This window comes from Carya illinoinensis, chromosome 4 (genome assembly GCF_018687715.1).
Source record: "Carya illinoinensis cultivar Pawnee chromosome 4, C.illinoinensisPawnee_v1, whole genome shotgun sequence".
Classification (NCBI taxonomy): Eukaryota; Viridiplantae; Streptophyta; class Magnoliopsida; order Fagales; family Juglandaceae; genus Carya; species Carya illinoinensis.
Genome location: NC_056755.1, coordinates 31,673,665 through 31,701,123, shown reverse-complemented (window position 1 = coordinate 31,701,123; position 27,459 = coordinate 31,673,665). Strand labels below are relative to the sequence as shown.

Genomic DNA, 27,459 nt, shown 5'->3' with positions numbered 1-27,459 from the left:
ACTGTGACTGAAAACCTCGAATCTTGTTTGGTAAGGAGGGAAATTCATAAACATGTATATATAGTATAGAGAAATGATTTGTACAGTCGGCAAATACAATCGGCGTGCAGTCACTTTGAAAAAAATAAATTAATATGAAACCTATATAAAAAAAAAATTATTTTTATAACTTTTTTTTATTCATTATGTATAATCATGAAAAAAAAATATTTTTATAATTTTTTTTTATTTATTCCGTATAACCGACTACATGTCGACTACATTTACCGATTGCGTCTAGCAAAGCCGGTAGTATATAGGCATTGGTAGTATATAGGCATGTGCAATGTGAGGCAAAACATGATTCACAAAGTCAACAAAAGTTAGCTAAACGACATCAAAAGGTTGGTTGATGCTTCAACACAAATTGAAGGTAAGATTGCCAAGGGTATCAAGGTAATCTGAGTGGCATCTCTTCCTGGTCAATGGCCTTTTTATGACTGCTTGGAGTGCAGTATCGTATTGAAAACCCACCAACCATCCCAAAGAAAAGCAGTCAAACGTACACTTCCCCAGCCTTCCATGCAACTTCTCACTCCACCAACCAACTCTTCATTTTTTTTCATCAAACGAAGACTTGATTTTGTGCCGCCGGCCTTTGGCACTTACCAATACAACCTTTCACTACTATAAATAGATAACAGATACTAATTACCTCCCAAGCTCAATCACAACCCAGACTGCATATATCTTACCACAACCAGTTCTCTCCTTCACCCGCGGAAAATATTTGCTCAATTCTGGCAATGGCAACGAATGGATTTGGCCGCCCCAACAAGCATTTCCGTCCTCCAGCTCTCCCTCTCCCAAAAGACAACACAAACCTCATTTGTCTATCAGAAAATTCTCATGTCTCAACCCCATTGCACTGGAAGAAAGCTGCGGAGGCCATGCAATGCACCCATTTTGATGAAGTCTGCAGCATGGTGTCGCAGTTTGCACAAGTGCAAACCGTTGACATACAGGGTACGACCCTCACTGTCGGTCAAGTCACTGCCATTGCACGTCGTGGTGAAGTAAAGGTTAATCTCAATGAAGCTGTGGCGTGTGAACGTGTAGCCAAAAGCGCCAACTGGGTTGCGGAGCATATTTCCCGTGGAACAGACACATACGGCGTCACCACCGGATTTGGAGCCACATCACATCGGCGCACCAACAAAACCTCGGACCTCCAGACAGAGCTTATTCGGTTCCTTAATGCTGGAGTGATTGGGAAAGAGAACCTTCCATCTAGCTACTCAAAAGCAGCTATGCTGGTTCGTACAAACACACTCATGCAAGGCTTTTCTGGTATTCGATGGGAGGTACTTGAAGCCATGGCCAAGCTTATGAACAAAAATTTGATCCCTAAATTGCCTCTAAGAGGGACTATTACTGCTTCAGGGGATCTTGTACCGCTATCTTATATAGCTGGATTACTAACTGGCCGGCATAATTCCAAAGTCCTCACCTCTGAAGGTGAAGAGATCACTGCCATGGAAGCTCTGACAAGAGCTGGGATTTCGGCTCCTTTCGAGCTTCAAGCAAAGGAAGGTTTAGCTCTTGTAAATGGGACAGCCGTGGGCTCGGCTGTGGCGGCAACAGTTTGTTTTGATGCCAACATTTTGGCTCTGCTTTCAGAAGTTCTCTCTGCTTTGTTTTGTGAAGTCATGCTAGGCAAGCCTGAGTTCACAGACCCATTAACACATGAGCTCAAGCACCACCCTGGCCAGATTGAATCGGCAGCTATCATGGAGTTCCTTTTGGATGAAAGTGACTACATGAAAGAAGCAAAGCTTCGTCATGAAAAAGATCCCCTTACAAAGCCAAAACAAGACAGGTATGCACTCAGAACCTCTCCCCAGTGGCTTGGGCCCCAAATCGAAGTTATTCGCATGGCAACGCATTCAATCGAAAGGGAAATCAATTCTGTGAATGATAACCCGTTGATCGATGTTGCTCGAGATATGGCTGTCCATGGAGGGAATTTCCAGGGGACACCTATTGGTGTCTCCATGGACAATCTTCGAATTGCCGTTGCAGCTATTGGGAAGCTCATGTTTGCTCAATTCTCTGAACTTGTATGTGACTACTACAACAATGGCTTGCCTTCCAATTTGAGTGGGGGGCCTAATCCAAGCTTGGATTATGGCTTCAAAGGCGCAGAGATAGCCATGGCTGCATATTGCTCTGAGCTTCAATACTTGGCAAACCCTGTCACAACACATGTACAGAGCGCAGAACAACACAATCAAGATGTGAATTCTCTCGGGTTGATTTCAGCCAGAAAAAGTGCCGAAGCCATTGAGATCCTAAAGCTGATGTCTTCCACTTACTTGGTGGCACTCTGCCAGGCAATTGATCTGAGACATTTGGAGGAAAACATGAGGGAAGTTGTGAAACATGTTCTTCTCCAAGTTGTCCGGAAAACCCTTTACACAACTGAAGATGGATCACTCCTAGAATCCCGTTTTTGCGAGAAAGAACTCTTGCAGGTCATTGAGCACCTGCCAGTTTTCTCTTATATCGATGACCCGACAAATCCATCTTATGCTCTCCTGCCTAAACTTCGAGAAGTGCTTGTAGAAAGAGCTCTGAAGGATCCTAAACCAGAAAATGGAGATGACTCCGGCTACTCAATATTCAAACGCATACCAGTATTCCTGGATGAGCTGAAGGTAAGGCTTGGGGAAGAGGTAGCAAAAGCTCGTGATAGATTCGAGAATGGAGATTTTCCAATAGCCAACAGAATCAAGAAATGTAGAACATATCCTATATATCGGTTTGTGAGGAGTGAAGTGGGGACTGAGCTTCTTAGCGGGGCAAAGAAGGTGAGTCCAGGTGAGGATATTGAGAAGGTTTATGAGGCCATGAATGAAGGGAAAGTGGGAGATGTAGTTATGAAGTGCTTGACAAACTGGAAAGGATCTGCAGGTCCTTTTACGCCAAGGCCGATCACGGTGACTTCTCCTATGCATTGCAATCCTGAGTATTGGGGTTGGTTTGAAAATGTAAGGTCTCCTACTATCACAAAAGGTGGATCCTTTTGATGTTTTTTGTCTATGTAATTTTTTTTTTTTTTTTTTCCGTTTCTATATAAGTTTTGTAAGTGGAAACATGTTTTTCCGACTCAAAATGTTTTTTCGTCTTCATTTTTGCAAAGATTTATGAGGTTGGAATGTCTCTCTCTCTCCTTGATTTGATCTGGACTATACATGGAATGAAAAAAAGGGATACTGGATCCAATATATTAGTTCAATAATTTTGCTCCATATTTCTTGTTTAAGTTACGAGTGAGGATGGTTGAAAAAATGAGGTTGTAGCTATATTTGAGCGATGGTTGAGTTTGATAAAGCTTGAAAAATATGAAGAAAGCTTGGTTTACCTAAGGTGATCTCGAATGACTTAGAAGGAGGCAAGATTTCTTCTTCTTCTTCTTCTTATATCGTTGGGGACTGGTCGGAGACAGAGATGAAACTAAATGAAAGGAGAGACAAAATTTAACGTGGTTCGACAATTGCCTACGTCCACAGCTGCTGTGATTTCACTACGAAATGATTTTTACAACAAATTCTCTCTCTCTGTAAACTCTCTCTTCTCACCCACTTGCATTCACTCTTCTTTCTTCCGCACACACCCTTCTCTTCACTATATGTTCTGCACAATTAAGCTCTCCTATTTATAGGAGAGCAATCCGTAGTTGGTGCGGAAGTGGGTTGATTAAACTAGAGGATCAAATTGGGTGGGTGACTTTCGGTGCATTAGATATATGTAGTGCACAACCCACTAGGCCACTATGTGCACAACCCACTAGGCCACTAGTGATTGTCTCCAATCATAACAATCTCCCACTTGGAGACAAATGAGTCTACATATCTTCATAGCAACCATCACAGCAACTTCAAGTCATGCCTTTAAGTACGGAGGCCAACTGAAGCTACACACAGCTTCAGTTTGTCAGCAGTAACTCCTTTTGTGAGCATGTCTGCTGGGTTCTCTGCTCCTCGAATCTTCTCAAGTATCAGTTGTCCACTATCGAGAAGAGATCGGATAAAATGGTATCGCAACTGTATGTGTTTCGTTCTGGAATGAAAGGCTGGATTCTTTGCAAGAAAAATAGCACTCTGACTGTCACTGTGCAGAATACCTTTTTCATTCTTCTTTCCCAATTCTTCCAAGAATGACTGCAACCAAACCATTTCCTTCCCTGCTTCAGTTATAGCAACGTATTCCGCTTCTGTAGTTGAGAGAGCAACAATCTTCTGTAACTTAGAAGCCCATGATACAGCTGTACCACCCAGCGTATACACAAATCCAGTAGTACTTTTCCTGCTGTCAACGTCACCTGCTAAATCAGCATCTACATATCCTTGTAGTTTTAAACCTGCTTTCGTAAAGCATAGTGACGTATTTGAAGAGCCTTGCAGATATCTCAAAATCCACTTGACTGCTTCCCAATGCTGCTTTCCTGGATTACTCATGTACCTGCTCACAGCTCCCACTGCTTGTGCAATATCTGGCCTTGTACAGACCATGGCGTACATAAGACTACCAATAGCAGATGCATAGGGTATTCTGTTCATGCATTCTTGCTCTTCCTCCGTCTTTGGCGACTGATCCTTAGTTAGTCGAAAGTAACTAGCTAAGGGTGTGCTCACTGGTTTTGCTTTGTCCATGTTAAACCTTCTGAGCACCTTCCTCACATACTCCTCCTGCGAGAGCTTAAGAGAATTATTAGTCCTGTCTCTAATAATTCTCATACCAAGGATTTGTTTTGCAGCACCCAAATCCTTCATCTCAAACTGCTTTGACAACTGCTTCTTCAGTTTATTGATCTCCTCGATGCTTGATCCTGCAACAAGCATATCATCCACATACAACAGTAGGATAATATAAGAGTCGTCAAAATTCTTCATATAGCAACAATGGTCAGCCTGTAGTCTTGTAAATCCATTACTGCACATGAAGTTGTCAAACTTTCGGTACCATTGTCGCGGAGCTTGTTTTAGGCCATACAAGCTCTTCTTCAGTTTGCAAACTAGATTCTCTTTTCCCTTCACTGAGAATCCTTGTGGCTGGTGCATATAGATGTCTTCCTCCAAATCACCATGAAGGAATGCAGTCTTCACATCTAACTGCTCAAGATGTAGATTCTCTGCAGCCACAATTGCCAACACTAGCCTGATCGTGGTCAACTTTACAACTGGGGAGAAAATATCTGTATAGTCGACACCTTCCTTTTGTTGAAACCCCTTCACGACCATTCTGGCTTTGTAGCGCTTGCTACCATTATGCTCTTCCTTAATTCTGTACACCCATTTATTGTGTAAAGCCTTCTTGCCTTTTGGAAGCTTAGTTAGCTCCCATGTCTGATTTGACATCAGTGACTTCATCTCATCTTGCATGGCTTTCTCCCACTTGATCGAATCTTCAATTCGTAGAGCTTCATCATAACTTTCCGGTTCACCACTATCTGTTAGCAAGATGTAGTATAGAGATGGTGAGAATCGCTGTGGTGACCTGATTGTCCTTGAAGATCTTCGAGTAGCAGTGAGTGGTGTACGTTGTTCGATTTGTGGATCATCATTCTCTTGATCCTCGTTCTGATCAGTGTTGACTCGAGTAATATCAAAGTCAACAACCTCAGGTTTCTTTGGCTGCTCCTCAGGTTCAGCTTGTGACCTAGCTTTGTACAGAATCTGCTCATTGAAAATCACATTTCTACTTCTGATGATTTTGCGATTTTTATCATCCCAAAATCGATAGCCAAATTCTTCATCACCATAACCGATGAAAAAACATTTTCTGGATTTGGCTTCTAACTTGTTACGATCAGTAGAATCTATGTGAACATATGATACACAGCCAAAAACTTTCAAATGGGAAAGATTTACCTTCTTTCCGCTCCAGACTTCCTCTGGTAGATCGAACTTTAAGGGAACTGAAGGTCCCCTATTAATCAAATAGGCTGCAGTGTTAATTGCATCAGCCCAAAAACATTCAGGCAATCCTGAATTCAGCCTCATGCTTCTGGCACGTTCGTTGAGAGTTCTGTTCATGCGTTCAGCTACGCCATTCTGTTGCGGTGTCCCGGGAATAGTCTTCTGAAATCTAATCCCATTTGCAGCATAGAATTCTTTGAACCCTCCGTCGATGTACTCTCCTCCATTGTCTGATCTCAGACATTTTAACTTCAAGTCTGTTTCATTTTCAATCATGGCTTTCCACTTCTTGAAAGTATCAAATGTGTCAGATTTATTTTTCAAAAAATAAACCCATACTTTCTTGCTTGAGTCATCAATAAATGAAACATAGTACCGCGATCCTCCAAGAGAAGCGACTGGGGATGGCCCCCACAAATCTGTGTGCACCAACTCCAACTTTGTATATTTTGGAGTTCTACCATTTTTCAGGAAACTAACTTTTTTCTGTTTCCCAAAAATGCAACCTTCACACATGTCGAAATCAGTTGATTCCAACTTTGGTAACTTCCCCTTGGATAATAGTACTTTCATTCCTTTCTCACTCATATGACCAAGCCTTTGATGCCATAGGTTGGTATTTGCATCAGCAATTGCAATAGTATCTCTAATACTTGAAGTCATGTATAGAGTACCTGTTTTTGTGCCTCGAGCTACTACCATAGCTCCTCTTGTTATCTTCCACGTGCCACCGGTAAATAGTACCGAATGCCCATCAGCATCAAGTTGTCCTACAGAAATCAGGTTCCTCCTAAGCTTAGGAACATGTCGCACCTTCTGTAGCAACCATGCACTTCCATTGGGCAGATTGATTGGTACATCTCTCATGCCTTCGATTTCCAACGCTTCGCCATCTGCTAAGTACACCTTCCCGAAATCACCAGTGACATAATTCTGCATGATTTCTGGGTGTGCTGTAGTGTGGAACGAGGCTCCTGAATCTAACACCCAAGATTCAATTTGGTTGTCGACTGAAAGGAGTAAGGCATCTCGGAGCTCTTCTGTTGTGGCATTAACAGAGTCATGCTCATTCTTCTTCTTTGCTTCCTTGCAATTATTTCTGAAATGGCCAATCTTGCCACAATTCCAGCACTGTACTTGTTTTCCGGATCTGGATTTACTTCTGCCTCTTCGGGATTTTGACCTGCCCCGATTTAAACTTCTACTAGCTCCTCTACCTCTCGTCTCGAGGTTTAAGGCAGAACTGGAAGTTGATGCTTCTCCTGTGTCTCTTCTGCGAACTTCCTCGCTAAGAATATGGTCCCGGATTTTTTGATACTTCATCTTTGTTTTGCCATAAGAATTGCTAACAGCTGTTCTCATGGCCTCCCAGCTTTTTGGCAATTGAGCTAGAGCAATCAGTGCACGTACTTCATCATCAAATTCAATCCCCACTGAAGCTAATTGATTGATGATGGTGTTGAACTCATTCAGATGCTAAATAACTGGAGTTCCTTTTGCCATTCTTAAGTAGAATAGCTTGTACATCAAATGCACTTTGTTATTGGCTGATGGCTGCTCGTACATGTCTGATAGAGCTTTCATCAAATCTGCCGTGGTCTTTTCCTTTCCCACATTATGTGCAACTGATCTTGACAGTGTTAGTCGAATGACTCCCAACACTTGTCTATCAAGGAGACTGCAATCTTCATTGCTCATGTCATCTGGCTTTCTTCCTAGGAGTGGAAGATGTAGTTTCTTCCCATAGAGATAATCCTCTATCTGCATTCTCCAGTAGCCATAGTCTGTACCGTCAAATTTCTCGATACCAGCACCTTTAACTTCTTCTCCAGCCATAACTTTACAAATGAGTTTAAATTTGAATAAACAAAGATCACCGTTGCGTCCGAAACACTCGAATTAGTTGAAAACGAGTCCGGAATCGTCAAAATTGGATCAAAATTGAGTTTAAATAGGCCAAAACAGTTTTGGCCAACCAGAGTGCGACAAGTGGCAGTCAAAACGGCTCGGCTCCAGTCAAACGGCTCGGCTCCAGTCAACGGCTCGGCTCCAGTCAAACGGCTCGGCTCGGCTTGGCTCGGCTCAGCCTTGGGTGCGCGTGGGGACACGTGAGTTGCAGTATATGCACGCGCCAATCTTCTCGGGGCGCGTGTGGGCTCCTCCGACCTCCGTTTCCGATTCCGTTTGCGGCAACAGATTCGTCTTGATGCAAGGAACACCCTGGAGTTGTCAAAAATTGATTTTGAGCAACTTGAATTTTTACCGTAGAAATGAATAGTACCTCACTAAGTAAGTTCCCAGGAAAGATTGGAGGGTCACAATGGACACACTTAAAATTTCCAATCTCCTAGACAGAACCTCCTTAGACTGTACGTATCCACACTACCACACCAAAACTCCACCCCACAAAAAGAACCTAGTGGCTCTGATACCAGTTGTTGGGGACTGGTCGGAGACAGAGATGAAACTAAATGAAAGGAGAGACAAAATTTAACGTGGTTCGGCAATTGCCTACGTCCACAGCTGCTGTGATTTCACTACGAAATGATTTTTACAACAAATTCTCTCTCTCTGTAAACTCTCTCTTCTCACCCACTTGCATTCACTCTTCTTTCTTCCGCACACACCCTTCTCTTCACTATATGTTCTGCACAATTAAGCTCTCCTATTTATAGGAGAGCAATCCGTAGTTGGTGCGGAAGTGGGTTGATTAAACTAGAGGATCAAATTGGGTGGGTGACTTTCGGTGCATTAGATATATGTAGTGCACAACCCACTAGGCCACTATGTGCACAACCCACTAGGCCACTAGTGATTGTCTCCAATCATAACATATATATATATATATATATATATATTTTGAAATCACAATAGTTTCTGCTATTGATCAGCCGCTTAAATGTTCTTTAGTTTGGCAGGGTCAGAAATTTTGGTTTCCATGGTTTGTGCAAAGTGTTGCAAGATTTTAAGGAGGCAGCTCTGGTCTTCTTTTTCTAATTTTCAAACTAAGCAACAACCTTGAAGTTCTATCGGTGATTTTAATACTTTTGTTTCAGTTAGAAATGAATTCATTAATTTTATTTATCTAGTAGAGATGGTGGATATAAATTACATGGATTCTAAATACACATGGATTAGCTAAAAAGAATGAAGAAGAATATAGGAGAGATTGGATAGGACTCTTATTGATGCAATTTGTTTATAATAACAAAAGTGGGCCTTCCTCTTTTAAATTTCAAAAGATATGGATTTCTCATCCAAAATTCATGGAATGTGTGAGTCAATCTTGGAATGAAAGTTGTGCACTAACAGGGCTGAAGAGACGCCTTTAAAATCAAGATAATAAAGAATGCACTGAAATCTTGGAGTTTCCCAATAGGGGCTGGGGATGCCAAAAACAATATCACAACTTGCTACTTCAACAGGAAATTGTGAATCCATAGTTATATGGCTTATAGAATGTGATAGAAATTTAAAGTTTTTCCATCAAATGCTAGCCTATAGAAGAAGTAAAAGTTGCATTTCTAGTCTCGTATTCCTAGATGGAAAAGAATCTCGAAATAAAGAAGAAACTCTTTTGGAAGTTGTAAACTATTTTCGGCATATCTTATCGAGTAAGGAAGTGGTAATTCCTGAAGCATTTTTTTCCTCTCTTCCTAAGTTGGTTACTGATTCTAACAATGAGAAGCTACTTGCTCCTTCATCTGAAAATGAGCTAAGGGAAGCTGTTTGTTCTATCCCTATAGATTCGACTCCAGGTCCTATTGGATTCTTTGTTGCTTTCTATCAATCTTGCTGGTTTGTGGTTGCACAAGATCTTCTAATGGCTGCAAATGAGTTTTTTGTGGCACTTTTAGGTGACTACTACAAAGTTTCTTTTATTACTCTCATTTCTTCATTTTGACCCATTAGTTTGTGTCAAGTTTCTTACAAGAGTTTCCACCTCCACTAGTCCACCACCACCATTTCGACACTGCATCCACCTCCACCAATCATTCACTAACCCAAATTGCTACTTGCCCCATGATTTTATCGCTCCACGAGGTCGAGATTCAATCCGCTCCACCACTGTCCGTCACCCACTTCCAATTCTATGGTTAATGGATAATTTTAGTGGCGTTGCTCATGTAATTCATAGATCACCCATTAATTTTTTTTTTAATCGGTTAACAGAAATGAGATTTCTTTAGTGAAATGGGATTTCTCCAGTGTTTAGTTGATGTACCTATTATTACACAGACATTAGCTACCTGCATATATATTAATCAACCTTGTTTACATTCTCGGACTTTCATGACGTTGCACGTTCACAAATGGTATTCAGAGATGAGAGAAGAGAGATGAGATAAGAGATAAGAGAGTAAAGAGAGAACTTATAGTGGAGTACTATGGAACTGAAAAGCTATGGCGTTTATAATGAATGGAAATTCGACGTCAGTGTAAGGAGAGAGAGAGAGAGAGAGAGAGAGAGAGAGAGAGAGAGAGAGAGAGAGAGAGAGAATTGACGATTGGGGAGGGGTGGGTTGGATTCTATTTTGCGCAGGGGGGAGACATTGGGTTCTATTCGGAGGGAGAGGGGCTGTCTAATTGGTGATTCTCTATAGTGATGGTTTACACTAACTATGGTGGAAAGCTTACGTGTCTGAAAACTAATGGCTGGCTGTTATATGGGGAAAATTGGCCGGACCGGTTAGAAGGAATTCTCATAAAATTTTGGTTGTTAATTTGATGTGATTAGGGGAGGGAGTTATAAGTTTGTAATATTCATCCACAGCTACAAATACTCAATAGTGAGTGACGGTCTGTTCTTGTGCGATGTTTGCACTTTGCATGTGCGTGCATTAAGGATCTTGTGCTGCATAATTATTATTTTTTGTTTGTTTATGATTCTATTATATGTATTTGATTATTTGATTTTTTATTATAGATGGAAACATGTTAATATAATTTATAATTTTATGGATGATGATGGTGTCTTTTAATTTACATTATGGATTTAGGTGTTATGTTTCATTGTTTGTTGGTTCAAATAATAATCATATATTATTAATTTATTATTGTTTGTTGGTTCTATTAATCATCATAAGTAATAATCTAATTTCTCTTTTGTGGCGTTTTCGAGTTTATTGATTTAAACTGATATGATATGTATTAAATTAGCAATAGATTTTTTTTTTTTTTAAAATTAAGTCTAGAAGAGCCCATCAATTTATTATATATATTTTTAGGTTTTTTGGGCCTAGTCTAGAACAGTAGCCCATTTGACAGGCCTAATTCTGAGTTGGGCTTCAATTTCTGACTCTGACTCTAACTCCGTAGTTCCGATCAAAATCAAAGTCAAAGTTCAACTTGGCCTTCAACCCTAGTCGAAGTCGAAGGTTATAATCGGCCAATTTGACTCTGTTGGAGTCAAAGGCCAACTCTACTGCTTGTATATGGAACCATATTTTGCCTCCAAAAATTTTAGCTTTTGGATTGAAGCTACATACCAGTTGTTGTCCTAATTCACCCAAGATAGAACCATGTTCTCCAAATGTGCTTGTTGTCCAAATTCACCCAAGATAGAAACTATTAACTATTTGTTTGAAAATGAGAGTTTAGCTACTGAAGTTCGGGAACATTTTGCACTTCTTTTTGGCTACTCCATAAGGAAAGATCAAGTTAGTATGCTTACAACTTTGGCACCGATGATTATATTCTGGGAATTTTGGTTGGCTAGAAATAATGGTGTGTTCAATGGAACTCTGCCATCGGCTTCAATAGTTGTAAATCATGTTAATCCTTGGTTATATGATTTGAATGGTTTGTTAAACCAAAAAAGGTACTAAAAAGTCTAATATTTGGAAACGTTTTAAATATCTTTCAAACACAAATACTTAAAATAATTATTACAATTTTTTCAAACTAAGTATTACAATTTTTCTAACTTTTCAAATACAAAATAAAAAATAATTCAATTTTTTTAAATTTTAAAATAAAAATAATATTATAATGATATTTTAATTTTATACTATTTTTTATTCAATTTTTTTCTCTCATTTTTCAAAATCTAATAAATACTTATTTCAAATTATCTCATTACTATTTATAAATAATCTGACTGTTATTATAAAATTTTCATCTTACCTCAATTTCCAAGCATCTCAAGTTGAGGATTTTTGCTCTTTGCTGACTTTGCAACTACAACAACAAGAAGTAAAGATAAAAACAAAAAAGCCCTTGTTAGTGCACTGAAGGCTTCCTCTAGTTGGAAAAATGGAGTTTAATATTGGCGGCTCATCTTTTGGAAATATCTCAGGACTTGTTGGTTGTGAGCCTGTGGAGGAGTTTTGAGAAATGATTGTGGAAGTTTTGTTTTTGGTTTCTCTTCTCTTAAGAGAGGAACCGAATATGTTTGCTGAAGGTTGTGGTTTTAACCCAATTTCTTTGTTTTTTATATGGTATTCTTCCATTTTAAATAAAGATTTAAAAAATAAAAAATAAAAACACTGAAAAAGACAATTTGTTCGTATTCCAATAAGTTTAAGAATAATACTAGATTTTCTGTTGTGAGCTACCTTTCTCAGCTTTTTTTTTTTTTCTTTTTCTTAGTGATTAAGAAAAAATTATTAATATTATTGTGAATTTTTTATTTTTTAAATATTTAAAAATATTAAAAAATAATATAAAAAAATTTAAACCAAGCATTAGCAGTCCCCTAAGCCTAATATGGGGCTACAGTGTAAAGTGACACCGAGAAATTAATTATTATTATTATTATTTTTTCTCTTTTTGTATTGTCGACGAAGGTGTCTACTTCCACTTCTTTTGCTATCAAGGAAAGTAGCTAATAATATCGATCCTAGCTAAAACAAAAGGATTTTTAGAATTACGAAAACAGAAATTTTAAAAATTAAAAAAATAATATTATAATTATATTTTATTTAATTTTTATTTAAAATTATTTAATATCATTTCGCTGCTCAAACTGCACTTTAAAGTATATGAAAATAAAGCTATTTTTAATATAAAAACAATTGATAAATATCTCGATGCCATCTTGTTCTGTCCAAAATTGACGTTAACAAAATAAGAAAATTTAAAAAAAAAATCCCGTTTTAAATAATATAAAATTCTGAATTTCAAATATAAAAACTTAAAAAAAAAATGGAATCAAAGAGTTGAAAAGCACGGATTAATTCACAAATATCCTTTAATATTGAAACGCTTTTGAGTCCTTGGCCCGAGTCTCTTCTACACTTCTCTGTAAGAAAACTGCTATAGCTATTAAAACAAAATATGTATATATATATATATATATTAAAAAGTAATTTATATAATTTTATGTAATATGTATTAATTCAAATGAAGGAGCAAGTAATTTACAATAGATGTATTAGTTCAAATCACATTAATTAATTATAAGTTTAATTTTATAATTATTCAAGCTATTTCACCTTGTTGCCCAGATGACTAACACAAGAGGGGGGTGAATTGAATTGTATTAAAAAAAATAACAATTATAAATCAAATATATAATATAAAATATAAACAAAATATGAAATAACAATAAATATAAAGAGTAAGGGTAAGAGAGAAGCAAATTTAGTATGTTAACGAGGTTCGGCCCCATTGCCTACGTCTTCGCCTCAAGCTACCCCTTGAGGATTTCCAAATTCACTATTCAACCTCCTTCAGGTGGAGATAGAAACCTATTACACCTTTGAACAACACCGCTACAAAGGATCCGTGTAGAACACCCTCTACACTTGCAATCACCTTACACGTGGTGATTCAACTATTCCACGTGTAGAATACTTTCTACACACACAAGGGTTATACACACCCTTTTTCTGATACAAGAGCCGATAATGGGTAGGTTATCAGAAAACACTCCTCAATGAGTGAAATAAGAACAATACAGCGCAAACTATATCTCTCAAAATGAACAAGGATTAAGGCTCAATGCTTAGAGAAGAAAGAATAAAAGTTTTGAATGAATGTTGTATGCTCTTAGTGTTGTGAATGTGAAGCTCTCAAATGATCTATTTATAGGCATATGAGACTTCAAATTCAAATTTAAAAAGATTCACATGTCAAAGACAACATCATTCACTTTTTCAAAAAATTCAAATAAAAGGTTCTTCTTTTTCAATTGTCAAAGACAACATCATTCATTTTTTTAAAAAAAAAATCAAACCTAATCTTTTACTTTTGGCATATGACAAAATGAGCACACTTTCTTTTTCAAAAAATTCAAATCTAATCTTTTACTTTTTGCATATGACAAAAGGAGCACACTTTCCTTTTCAAAAAATTCAAACCTAATCTTTTACTTTTTGTATATGACAAAATGAGCACACTTTACTTTTCAAAATTTTCAAACAAAATCATCTACCTTTTGTATAAGTCTAAAAAAGCATCAATTACTTTTAAAAATATTTAAATAAAATATGCACATGTGAAAGATGACAACCAATCATCTTTAATATTTTCAAAGTTCAACCCTTTAATCAAGGCATGCACATGTAAAAGATGACAATCAATCATCTTTCAAAATTTTCAAATTTAATTTTCAAAAATATTCATGCACATGTGGAAAATGTATTTTAATGCTTTATGATAAAATATTAATTTTGAGCATTAATCCTAATTTCGAATTTTAAGAGATTTACAATATTACTCTATGACTTTAATGTGAACTTATTTCCTTCTTGCTTATGCTTGATTCTTTGATGTGCTTGATTCCATTGTGTGAACAACTTGAGCTTGAAACTCCTTTATTCTTTGAATTCATTTGTTATCATCAAAATCCATGTGTAGATTTATAATCACATGAAATTTGAAACCTTGGGTTCAACAATCTCCCCCTTTTTGATGATGACAAATACTTGATAGAACTTAAAACCTGTATTAATACTCAAGCTCCCCTAAAAATATGCGTTATTTTTTCAAGTAAAAGTATAAATATAATTCCAAGCATATATAACAAGTTTAGCAATTTAAACAATGTTAATGTTCTAATCTAAAACTTCTCCCCCTTTTGGCATCATTAAAAAGGATCGGCAGCAAGTAAATAAATTGAAGAAAATGATGCGTTTAATAGTCACTGTAGATAGTTGAAAAAAGAGCCGTCCATGACCCGACAAATGCTGCAAAGTCTCGAGGCCTAACTTTATGAATTTAGTGCGGCTGGAGATTTAAACAATCGCCTGATGTTGTTGACAAACGTGATTGAAGGCTTTGAGTTGCTATAAAAAAATGATCATTTTCATCTATCGGATGCCAAAAAAATAATCGCTTCTTGACTTGAGTTCTGTTTTTCCACAACGATAGAATGGCTGAGCAATTCTCTTCCACTAATGTTCCAGACTTGAATCAGGAACCCTTGACGCATCAATCATCAATCTTCTCTCCTGAGGCCGTCAATACCATGATAGGAGCAGTGAACCGTTTTTCTAGTAAGGTTGATTCTGAGATTATTGCAGAATCAAGAATGCTCAGTAGTCAATATGCTGCCTTTGTTACGATCATGTATCGGAGGTTAATGGCGACGGTGAGTGAGATTGATCATCTTAACATGCAAATATTTGAGTTACGACAGAAGCTTGCTAATAAGGATAGTGAGAATAAAAGGCTAAAGCAAGAAAACTAAGAGTTGAAAAAATTTGCAGATTGGTATGCTCATGATCTGCAACCACGAATAGAGGAGCTGGAACGAGAAAGGGTTCAGATACAAGGTCAACATCGGCAGATAACAGCAGAGATTCATCGTTTACTAGAAAAATAGGGACAATCTACTATTAATCTCGCTGGCTTAGTAAGAAAACTTTTGACAATGTGTGTCCAGCATATCTTGTATTTCTTTTGACTAAATAAGATTTGAAGAGACAATAGTTTGTCTTATTCTTTATGCTATCTCTATAAAATCAGTCATGAAGTTCATCCAATCCGCATCAAGTTTTCATCTCATCTCTATAACTCATCTGCATTCCTTCAGCATTCTCGTTTTAAGCCTTCTATTCTTTTCTCAATGGCTCATTCTTCTAACATTTCTCTAGATTCATCCATGAGGCATTCTGCATCTCAACCTCCTGTCCTTTCTGCAACTGCCATTGCTGCCATGTTGCAGCAAGAAAATAATAATCTGACTAATAAGTCAGATTCTGATGCTATTTATGACTTGGTGAGTCTTGGGACTCGCTACTCTTCCTCTATTTTTGCTTTTTCTCAGCGGCTACAAGCCAAAAATCATGAAGTTGAAAAGCTCAAAGAACAAATTGTTGTACTTCAACGAATTGTTCAAGAGTCTCACACAAGGGAATGAATCATTCGGTAGAAGAATAAACAGTTGAAATCTTTATTAGATTCTTCATTCCGCTTGACGGTTCCCATGGATAAGAATGACATGATATTATATGAAGAGAATGAGCGTCTCAAACATGAGGCTAAGAATCTCAAATTTATGTAAAAGTATTTAAAAAATCCATCTCTATTTTTATTGACTCTAGTCTATCTTTTAAGAGATATTCATAACATGCATCATACCTATTTCTCTTCTGATCATACATAATCTATCTTCCGGTAAAGGCTTTGTGAAAATATCTGCTAACTGATCATGTGTGTTTGTGAATTCTAGTACTATATCGCCTTTCTGCATATGATCTCGAAAAAAATGATATCTTATTTCAATATGCTTAGTTCTAGAATGTTGTATTGGGTTCTTTGAAAGATTTATAGCACTTGTATTATCACATTTGATTGGAATGTGATTATACTTGAGTTTAAAATTTTCAAGTTGTTGCTTCATGTAGAGAACTTGAGCACAACAACTACCTGCAGCAACATATTCTGCCTCAGCAGTAGATAGTGCAACAGAATTTTATTTTTTACTAAACTAGAAAACTAATGCATAACCTAAGAAATGACATGCTTCACTAGTGCTTTTTCGATCTATTTTACAGCCAACATAATCTGCATCCGTGTAGCTGATTAGATCGAAAGATGTGTGCTCAGGGTACTATAACCCTAGGTTAATTGTACCACTAGGATATCTAAGAATGCGCTTAACTGCAATTAAATGTGATTCTTTTGGAGATGATTGAAAGCGTGCACATAAGCACACACTAAACATAATATCTGGTCTACTGGCTGTTAAATATAATAAGCTACCAATCATACCTTGATATATCTTCGAGTCAACTGGCTTACCGGATTCATCTTTATCAAGTTTAGTTGATGGGCTCATTGGTGTTCCAATTTCCTTAGCATTTTCCATCCCAAATTTTTTCAGTAATTCCTTAATATATTTTGATTGATTGATGAATGTCCCACTTTTTGCTTGCTTAATTTGCAATTCGAGAAAGAATGTAAGTTCTCTCATCATGCTCATCTCAAATTCTTCCTGCATAGTCTTAGCAAAAAGTTGACACATATTTTCATTAGTAGCACCAATATTATATCATCAAAATAAATCTGAATCAAAAGAATATCATCATTTTCATATTTAATGAAAAGAGTTGTGTCGATTTTTCCTCTTGAAAAACCTTTTTTAATCAAGAAACCACTAAGTCTTTCATACCAAACTCTAGGAGCTTGTTTAAGTCCATATAATGCTTTTGTGAGTTTGAAAACATGATTTGGGGAAATATGATTTTCAAAACCTGGAGGTTGCTCAACATATACCTCTTCATTCATAAAACTATTTAAAAAAGCACTTTTAACATCCATTTAAAAAAGTTTGAAATCTTTATAACAAGCATATGCAAGTAGCATTCGAATAGCTTCTAATCTTGCGACAGGTGCATATGTCTCATCATAATCGATTTCTTCTGCTTAATTAAAATCTTGGGCTACAAGTCAAGCCTTATTTTTAGTAATGACTCCGGATTTATCTTTCTTGTTTCTAAAAACCCATTTTGTTCCAATAATAGTATGATTTTTGGGTCTAGGAACAAGTGTCCAAACATCATTTCTTTCAAATTGATTCAACTCTTTTTGCATAGCTAGAATCCAAGATTCATCAAGAAGTACGTCATCAATATTTTTGGGTTCAATTTGAGATAGAAAAACAGTATGATTGCAAATATTTCTAAGAGATGATCGAGTACTTACACCTTGTGAAGGTTCTCACAAAATTTGTTCCACTGGATGATCTTTCACAAATTTCCACTGTTTGGTTGCATCTTGTATTAAATTTTGATGATCTTTCCTGATGGCTTCATGTTAAACTTCTTCTATTGTTTTCTCTTTGTTGAGATTGAGACTTTCCGTATTATTTATACCTCCTGTTTCTTCATCAATAGATTTCTTGGATAGTGAAGAATTAGATTCATCAAATACTACATGCATAGATTCTTGTACAGTCAAAAGCTTTTTATTGAATACTCTATAAGCTTTACTATTAGTAGAATACCCGAGAAAGATACTTTCATCAGATTTTGCATCAAATTTGCCTAAATTATCCCTGTCATTCAAAATAAAACATTTGCATCCAAATACATGAAAGTAACCAATGTTGGGCTTTTTCTCATTCCAAAGCTCATAGGGGGTTTTATCTAACTTAAACCTTAGCATAACTCTATTTATAACATAACATGCAGTACTTACCGCTTCGGCCAAAAAATAACTAGGCAAGTTGTTCTCATTGAGCATTGTTCTTGCCATCTCTTGAAGAGATCTATTTTTCCTCTCTACTACCCCATTTTGTTGAGGAGTTCGAGGAGCAGAAAAATTATGCACAAAACCGTTTTCATCACAAAATGTTTCAATATTTTTATTAACAAACTCTTTTCCCCTATCACTTCGGATACTTAAATAGTATAGCCCTTTTCATTTTAAATTCTCTTGCATAACTTGGTAAAGCCATTATGTGCCTCATCTTTATGAGCAAGAAAGATGACCCAAGTATATCTAGAGAAATCATCAACAATAACAAATGCATAATATTTTCCTCCTAAACTTGCAACTCTATTTGGTCTAAAAAGATCCATGTGTATCAGTTGCAATGGTCTAGTAGTGAAAATATGTTTCTTAGTTTTAAAAGAAGTTTTTGTTTGTTTACCAAATTGACATGCATCACAAATTTTGTCTTTAAGAAAATATGTTTTTGGTAAACCTCTCACAAAATCATTTTTTGAAAGTTTGGAAATAAGTTCCATATTGGCATGACCTAATCTTCTATGCCATAACCAACTAATTTCATTTTGAAGTAAAAAGCAAATAGCATCTTGTAAGGTAATTTCTTCAAAATCAATTGTATAAACATTATTGTTTCTAAAAGCAATAAAACAAATATTACAATCATGATCATTCAAAATAATGCACTTATCCATTTTGAAAGTAACTGTAAATCTTTTATCACATAATTGACTTATGCTCAAAAGATTATGTTTTAGACCTTCAACAAGTAGAACATCTTCAATTATGAGAGAAGATTCATTACCAATTTTACCTATTCCCACGTGTCTCCAAATGTCACGTGTCCTTCTTCTTTAGATCTAAGATCAAAGAACTTAATCTTGTCTCCCGTCATGTGTCTTGAACATCCACTATCTAAAAATCATTTGTTTTTGCTTGTGGAAGACTTCATGCATACCTATAAAAACAATTAAAATGATTTTTCTTGGTACCCAAGTTCTTTGGGTCCTTTATTTATTAGTATTAGAAGAAACAAGATTTTTAGGTACCCATATGACCCTAATAGTCATTGTATGATTTCTTCTAATAGGACAAGTATGATAATTATGACCATTTCTATTACAAAAATTGCAAATAGCATGTGACATATATGAAAAACTTGAATGATTATAATAATATCATTTTTTGACAAAATTATTTTTATGAAAAGAATTTTGAATATTAGTCTTTGATGTAGAATGATTATCAAAGAAATTTTTATAAGGTTTGTATTTTTGTTTTGGCATATATTCCAAACCTGTCTTGTCAAAAACACATCTTTGACTACCAAGAAATTTTTCAAAATTTCTTTTTCCATTCGTAAAGTTTTTAACAATATTTTCTAAATCGGTTTTTTTCTTATTCAATTCAAGATTTTCATCTTTTAAAATGATACTTTCTTTTCTTAAAATTTCAATTTCGTTTGTTAAAGAAGAATTTTTCTTTTTCAAAGCAGTATACTTGATAACCAATTTTTCAAATTTCTCATATACCTCTTCTAAAATATTTTGCAACTCTTCATATGAAGGATCTTCAATATTATCAAGATTTGTTACCTCAATGTTATCTTTAGCCATAAGACAAAGATTTGTTGATTCTCCATTGCTTGTTTCACTATCTGAACTACTTGAATCATCATCCCATGTAGCTTTCATTGCTTTCTTGCCCTTGTTTCGATCTTTCTTTAGCAGAGGACAATCTGGTTTGATATGACCAGGTTTATTGCATTTATAACAAATTAAAGTGTTATTTTTACCTGAATCTTTCTTGGAAAACTTTTTGAAAGATTTCCTTGGAGGAGTTCTATTTTTTTTCAAGAACCTCTGAATTCTTCTTGTTATCATCGCAACTTCTTCATCTTTATCTTCATTTTCCTCATCTTCATCACTTTCACTTTCATGAGGAACAACTTTAAGTGCTAAGCTCTTCTTTAGCTTTCCTTCTTCTTCTCCTTTTTTCAATGTGTACTCATGGGTGATAAGTGACCCGATGAGTTCATTGACTTCGAGCTTTTTGAGGTCTCTAGCTTCAAGAATCGCTGTCACTTTTGATTCCCAGCGTTTTGATAGAGAGTTGAGAATTTTTCTTACTATCTCCACCTTGGAATAAACTTTGCCAAGAGCTGTCAAGCTGTTTATGATGTTAGTAAAATGAGTGTGCATACTAGAAATAGATTCATCATCATTCATCTTAAACATTTCATATTCATGAGTAAGAATATAAATTTTTGATTCCTTGACTTGCGAAGTTCCTTCATAAGTAACTTCCAAGTTATCCCAAATTTCTTTTGCCGTAGCACAAGTCATTATTCTATTAAACTTATTTCCATTGAGAGCATTAAATAATAAATTCATAGCAGTTAAATTCTAAGTATAAAGTCTATCGTCTTCACAATCAAACTCTTCTTCTTCCTTTTTAACCTTTACTTCATCAACCACTTTTGTTGGAATATAAGGTCCATTTACAATACATTTCCAAATTTCTCGACCTTGAGATTGAAGGAATATTCTCATTCTAACTTTCCAGAATGAGTAATTATCTCCACAAAAGAGTGGAGACCGACTGCTAGATTGACCTTCACCAAACGAAGCTGAAATGTTAGCTATAAGATCTTAACTCAAAAGATAGTTAGTCTTATAATAAAGCTCTTAGCTCTGATACCAATTGTTATTGATCATATGCCGCACCTATGTTACCTAACAATTGTACCTACCAGACTAGCCGGGCACCGTCTCTACCGGTGCACCGTTACTCATGGTCGGAGAGTCTTGCTTCGGTGACACAGTCATAAGCGAGAGTTCCCATGCCGCCTGTATGAACAGTACATGTCAACTAGCTCTGATACCAATTGTTAGTCAAACATTAACATTGTTTAAATTGCTAAACTTGTTATATATGATTGGAATTATATTTATACTTTTGCTTGAAAAACTAACGCATATTTTTAGGGGGAGCTTAAGTATTAATACAGGTTTCAAGTTTTATCAAGTATTTGTCATCATAAAAAAGTGGGAGATTGTTGAACCCAAGGTTTCAAGTTTCATGTGATTATAAATCTACATATGGATTTTGATGATAACAAATGAATTCAAAGAATAAAGGAGTTTCAAGCTCAAGTTTTTCACACAATGGAATCAAACACATCAAAGAACCAAGCATGAGTAAGAAGGAAATAAGTTCACATTAAAGTCATAGAGTAATGTTGTAAATCTTTTAAAATTTGAAATTAGGATTAATGCTCAAAATTAATATTTTATCATAAAGCATTAAAATACATTTTTCACATGTGCATGAATATTTTTTGATGTGCTTGATTCCATTGTGTGAACAACTTGAGCTTGAAACTCCTTTATTCTTTGAATTCATTTGTTATCATCAAAATCCATGTGTAGATTTATAATCACAAAAAACTTAAAACCTTCGATTCAACACACCTATACATGCATGAATTAGTACCGCGCAATATTTCAAAAGCAAGACCAAATAATAGTATTTTAAATTAGTTTGATAATGTTGAACTGATACCAAATCTTCATTCAAACTTGAAAGCAACTATCAAAGATTTAGGGATTGTTTGGATGTTTCATCACATCTTAACATCCAAATATCATTCAAACATATACTTTTCAACTTCAAATTTTCAATTTTTTCATCTAATTTTTATCTAAGATTATAATTTTCTCAAACTTCCAAATAAAATACAAAAGCCAATTCAACTTTGAAAACCTCAAAGCCTCAACCTCGGGGGTTTTTCAAGAAAACTCTCTTTTAATACATACGCTATATATATATATATATATATAGTTATGCTTATCTACACTCCAAATTTACAAGGAATTGCCTTAACACCAAATCTACCACATCCAACATCTTATAGCCATGATATAGCCATACATGGATTCGTGTATATATGTATACACGTGGAGAGTGGCGTCAGTTTAGATAGTAAGTTGAGTTGAGATGAGTTGAGATAAAAGTTAAAAATTGAATAAATATTATTAAAATATTATTTATTATTATTATTATTATTTTAGAATTTAAAAAATTTGAATTATTTATTATATTTTATATTGAAAGTTGAGAAAGTTATAATGATTAGATGAAATGAGTTGAGATGTGTTAACTAATAAGCATCTCCTAAATTCATTAATAGTGAATTATGCATTAATAGAATGGGGATCTTTCATACATGTCCCAAGACAACATATTATAAAGCACTAGTATAATTATCATCATGTCATGTGCTATGAGCTATACCATATCATTAAATGGATCAAACCAACAATCATTAGAACATGCCATCTGGGTCATGCAATCCAGGCCAAGCACTGCGCTTGGGTCAGGCTGTGCTGCCTAGGTTCTCCTTGGAGATGTTCACCCGATTTAGAATTTTTTTCCCTTTTATTTTAATTTTTGTATGAAAATATTTTTTCAAATTTCTACATTACACGTGACAATCCATTATGACACGGCATTTTGTAACAGTTTCTTAATACAGTTTGACCAAAGTTAAAAACTTGAGGACTATAATGTTAAAAATTAAAGTTCAAGGATTAATTTTTAAAAATTAAAGATTTGTTTAAAAATAATTAAAACTGGCGTTCTTCCAACTTCCTGTGTAACCATAAGGTTAACCCCTCTTCAGATGCACTAGATATAAATCTACGTTTACATGAACACTCAAAATCAGATATAAATATATGAAAAAAAGAATATAACAATTTTAAAAGGAATTTTAGATATATGATTGTTAAATAGTAAATAACTTTTTAATATAGTAAATCTTTTTTTAATAAAACTGTATAATTAAAAGCTATATTACCCGTAACGTACAATTTTTAAAAAAACATGCTTTATTTGTTATGCTTTACTTGGCCATTTCTGACACGTGAGGAAACAATATTTGAGGTTGTGACTGCAACGACAAATTAGAAACATGAGTCCAAGTGGAATATCTAAGTGCATATCGTGCTGGAAACTAAGCTTTCAAAAGGATATTGAAACCTATCGATTTTCAAATATAGTAGGTGAATACGAAAATGTGACCGAAAACTTTGAATCTTGTTTATTATATACATATATATATATATATATATATACTATCGATTTTCAAATATAGTAGGTGAATACGAAACTGTGACCGAAGGTTCAAACATAGTAGGTGAATACGAAACTGTGACCGAAAACTTCCCTCCCAAGCTCAACCACAAACCACACTAATTATATCTTACCACTCCCAGTTCTCTCCTTCACCCTCCGAAAATATTTGCTCAATTCTGACAATGGCAACCGATGGATTTGGCTGCCCCAACAAGCATTTCCGTCCTCCAGCTCTCCCTCTCTCAAAAGACAACACAAACCTCATTTGTCTATCAGAAAATTCTCATGTCTCAACCCCATTGCACTGGAAGAAAGCTGCGGAGGCCATGCAATGCACCCATTTTGATGAAGTCTGCAGCATGGTGTCGCAGTTTGCACAAGTGCAAACCGTTGACATACAGGGTACGACCCTCACTATCGGTCAAGTCACCGCCATTGCACATCGTGGTGAAGTAAAGGTTAATCTCAATGAAACTGTGGCGGGTGAACGTGTAGCCAAAAGCGCCAACTGGGTTGCAGAGCATATTTCCAGTGGAACAGACATATACGGTGTTACCACCGGATTTGGAACCACATCACATCGGCGCACCAACAAAACCTCTGACCTCCAGACAGAGCTTATTCGAGTCCTTAATGCTGGAGTGATTGGGAAAGAGAACCTTCCATCTAGCTACTCAAAAGCAGCTATGCTGGTTCGTACAAACACACTCATGCAAGGCTTTTCTGGTATTCGATGGGAGGTACTTGAAGCCATGGCCAAGCTTATGAACAAAAATTTGATCCCTAAATTGCCTCTAAGAGGGACTATTACTGCTTCAGGGGATCTTGTACCGTTATCTTATATAGCTGGATTACTAACTGGCCGGCATAATTCCAAAGTCCTCACTTCTGAAGGTGAAGAGATCACTGCCACGGAAGCTCTGACAAGAGCTGGGATTTCGGCTCCTTTCGAGCTTCAAGCAAAGGAAGGTTTAGCTCTTGTAAATGGGACAGCTGTGGGCTCGGCTGTGGCGGCAACAGTTTGTTTTGATGCCAACATTTTGGCTCTGCTTTCAGAAGTTCTCTCTGCTTTGTTTTGTGAAGTTATGCTAGGCAAGCCTGAGTTCACAGACCCACTAACACATGAGCTCAAGCACCACCCTGGCCAGATTGAATCAGCAGCTATCATGGAGTTCCTTTTAGATGAAAGTGACTACATGAAAGAAGCAAAGCTTCGTCATGAAAAAGATCCCCTTACAAAGCCAAAACAAGACAGGTATGCACTCAGAACCTCTCCCCAATGGCTTGGGCCCCAAATCGAAGTTATTCGCATGGCAACGCATTCAATCGAAAGGGAAATCAATTCTGTGAATGATAACCCGTTGATCGATGTTGCTCGAGATATGGCTGTCCATGGAGGGAATTTCCAAGGAACACCAATTGGTGTCTCCATGGACAATCTTCGAATTGCCGTTGCAGCTATTGGGAAGCTCATGTTTGCTCAATTCTCTGAACTTGTATGTGACTACTACAACAATGGCTTGCCTTCCAATTTGAGTGGGGGGCCTAATCCGAGCTTGGATTATGGCTTCAAAGGCGCAGAGGTAGCCATGGCTGCATATTGCTCTGAGCTTCAATACTTGGCAAACCCTGTCACAACACATGTACAGAGCGCAGATCAACACAATCAAGATGTGAATTCTCTCGGGTTGATTTCAGCCCGAAAAAGTGCCGAAGCCATTGAGATCTTAAAGCTGATGTCTTCCACTTACTTGGTGGCACTCTGCCAGGCAATTGATCTGAGACATTTGGAGGAAAACATGAGGGAAGTTGTGAAACATGTTCTTCTCCAAGTTGTCAAGAAAACCCTTTACACAACTGAAGATGGATCACTCCTAGAATCCTGTTTCTGCGAGAAAGAACTCTTGCAGGTCCTTGAGCACCAGCCAGTTTTCTCTTATCTTGATGACCCCACAAATCCATCGTATGCTCTCCTGCCTAAACTTCGAGAAGTGCTTGTAGAAAGAGCTCTGAAAGATCCTAAACCAGAAAATGGAGATGACAAAGGCTACTCAATATTCAAATGCATACCACTATTCCTAGATGAACTGAAAGCAAGGCTTGGGGAAGACGTAGCAAAAGCTCGTGATAGATTCGAAAATGGAGATTTTCAAATAGCCAACAGAATCAAGAAATGTAGAACGTATCCTATATATCGGTTTGTGAGGAGTGAAGTGGGGACTGAGCTTCTTAGCGGGGCAAAGAAGGTGAGTCCAGGTGAGGATATCGAGAAAGTTTATGAGGCCATGAATGAAGGGAAACTGGGAGATGTAGTTATAAAGTGCTTGACAAATTGGAAAGGATCTGCAAGTCCTTTTACACCAAGGCCGATCACGGTGACTTCTCCAATGCATTCCTGAGTATTGGGGTTGGTTTGAAACTGTAAGGTCGCCTAATGTCACAGAAGGTGGAGCCTTTTGATGTTTCTTATCTAAAGTATTTACTTTTTTCCGTTCCTAAATAAGATTTGTTTGTGGAAGCCTTAGTAACAACTCCAAAATGTATTTTTTAATGTAAGGTCGCCTAATGTCACAAAAGGTGGAGCCTTTTGATGTTTCTTATCTAAAGTATTTATTTTTTTCCGTTCCTAAATAAGATTTGTTTGTGGAAGCCTTAGTAACAACTCCAAAATGTATTTTTTAATGTAAGGTCGCCTAATGTCACAAAAGGTGGAGCCTTTTGATGTTTCTTATCTAAAGTATTTATTTTTTTCCGTTCCTAAATAAGATTTGTTTGTGGAAGCCTTAGTAACAACTCCAAAATGTATTTTTTAGTATTCATTTTTGCAAAGATTTATAAGGGTGGAATCTCTCTCCCTGATATGATCTAGAATGTAAATGAACTGAAAAATCGGTGTTGTTCATTTTTCAAAGAAATAAAACCGATGTCGTTCCAATCTCCTGTTTGACTTTGACCATTTTTCAAAACAAAAATGTTATGTGTAGTCACTTTTGTATACTCTTTCAAAAACTGTACTGTTTGGTCATATTAAATTTTTATCTCAAATATAAAATTTTCATCTCATCATTACAACTTTTTCAAATTTTCATATAAAATATAATAAACAATTCAACTTTTTTTTAATTTTTTTAAATTGTAATACAATAATAATAATAAAATATAATATTTTAATATTTAATTTTAAAATTTAAAATTCTTGTATAAAAAATCTCAATGACCAATCATAACTTTAAGATCGTCATACCAACTGTAATAAAAACTTGAGTTGTCTTGTAAAGGTTTCTGTCCGACTTAATTATTTCATTAAACGAAAATCGAATAAAATAATTAATATTTAAGTACGGTGGTTGTTTCAGGGGACAGACATGTCAAGGGCTCGTAGGCGTGGGTTGACTTGATTGAACAAGGGTGGGTGGGGTGGTGCCACATGTCGTCTTGGGTGGATTGACCTCACAGAATGCATGTAAAGTAACAACCTGGGCCATGCCACTGGTTGATGCATGGCAAAAAAAAATCTACCCCATACCTTAATCAACCTTAATTAGGCAGAAACCATGGTTACATCCCGCATCATTTCTGTCACACCATTGACTAAAACTATATAATATTGGCATAGCACAAGAAAATTAATCTTACGTAGAAGCCCCAACATTTTTTTTTTTCAGTTGTATTAGGTCTTCCGTGACTTTGTGAGGGGCTGGCCTCCGGAGGCGATCTTGGGTTGGAGCTGTTTCGAAAAGAC

At 36.2% G+C, this 27,459-nt stretch overlaps 2 protein-coding genes across 2 annotated transcripts; both read left to right on the top strand.

Moving 5' to 3' along the window:
• Positions 1-661: 661 nt before the first annotated feature.
• On the top strand, positions 662-26,655 carry LOC122307886 (phenylalanine ammonia-lyase-like). Its single transcript, XM_043121004.1, has 2 exons — positions 662-3,034; positions 26,275-26,655. Exons 1-2 carry the CDS (start codon positions 786-788, stop codon positions 26,306-26,308), a joined length of 2,283 nt encoding a protein of 760 aa, XP_042976938.1. The 5' UTR covers positions 662-785; the 3' UTR covers positions 26,309-26,655.
• Positions 23,772-26,655, top strand: LOC122307887 (phenylalanine ammonia-lyase-like). Its single transcript, XM_043121005.1, has 2 exons — positions 23,772-26,143; positions 26,275-26,655. The coding sequence occupies exon 1, from the start codon at positions 23,900-23,902 to the stop codon at positions 26,114-26,116; it is 2,217 nt and encodes a 738-aa protein (XP_042976939.1). The 5' UTR covers positions 23,772-23,899; the 3' UTR covers positions 26,117-26,143; positions 26,275-26,655.
• Positions 26,656-27,459: the final 804 nt, after the last annotated feature.

Coding starts and splice junctions, on each gene's coding strand:
- LOC122307886 (XM_043121004.1), top strand. CDS start 786: ATGGCAACGAATGGATTTGGCCGCCCCAACAAGCATTTCCGTCCTCCA. Junction 3,035..26,274: donor GGTTGGTTTGAAAATGTAAG/GTCTCCTACTAT, acceptor TTTTAATGTAAG/GTCGCCTAATGTCACAAAAG.
- LOC122307887 (XM_043121005.1), top strand. CDS start 23,900: ATGGCAACCGATGGATTTGGCTGCCCCAACAAGCATTTCCGTCCTCCA.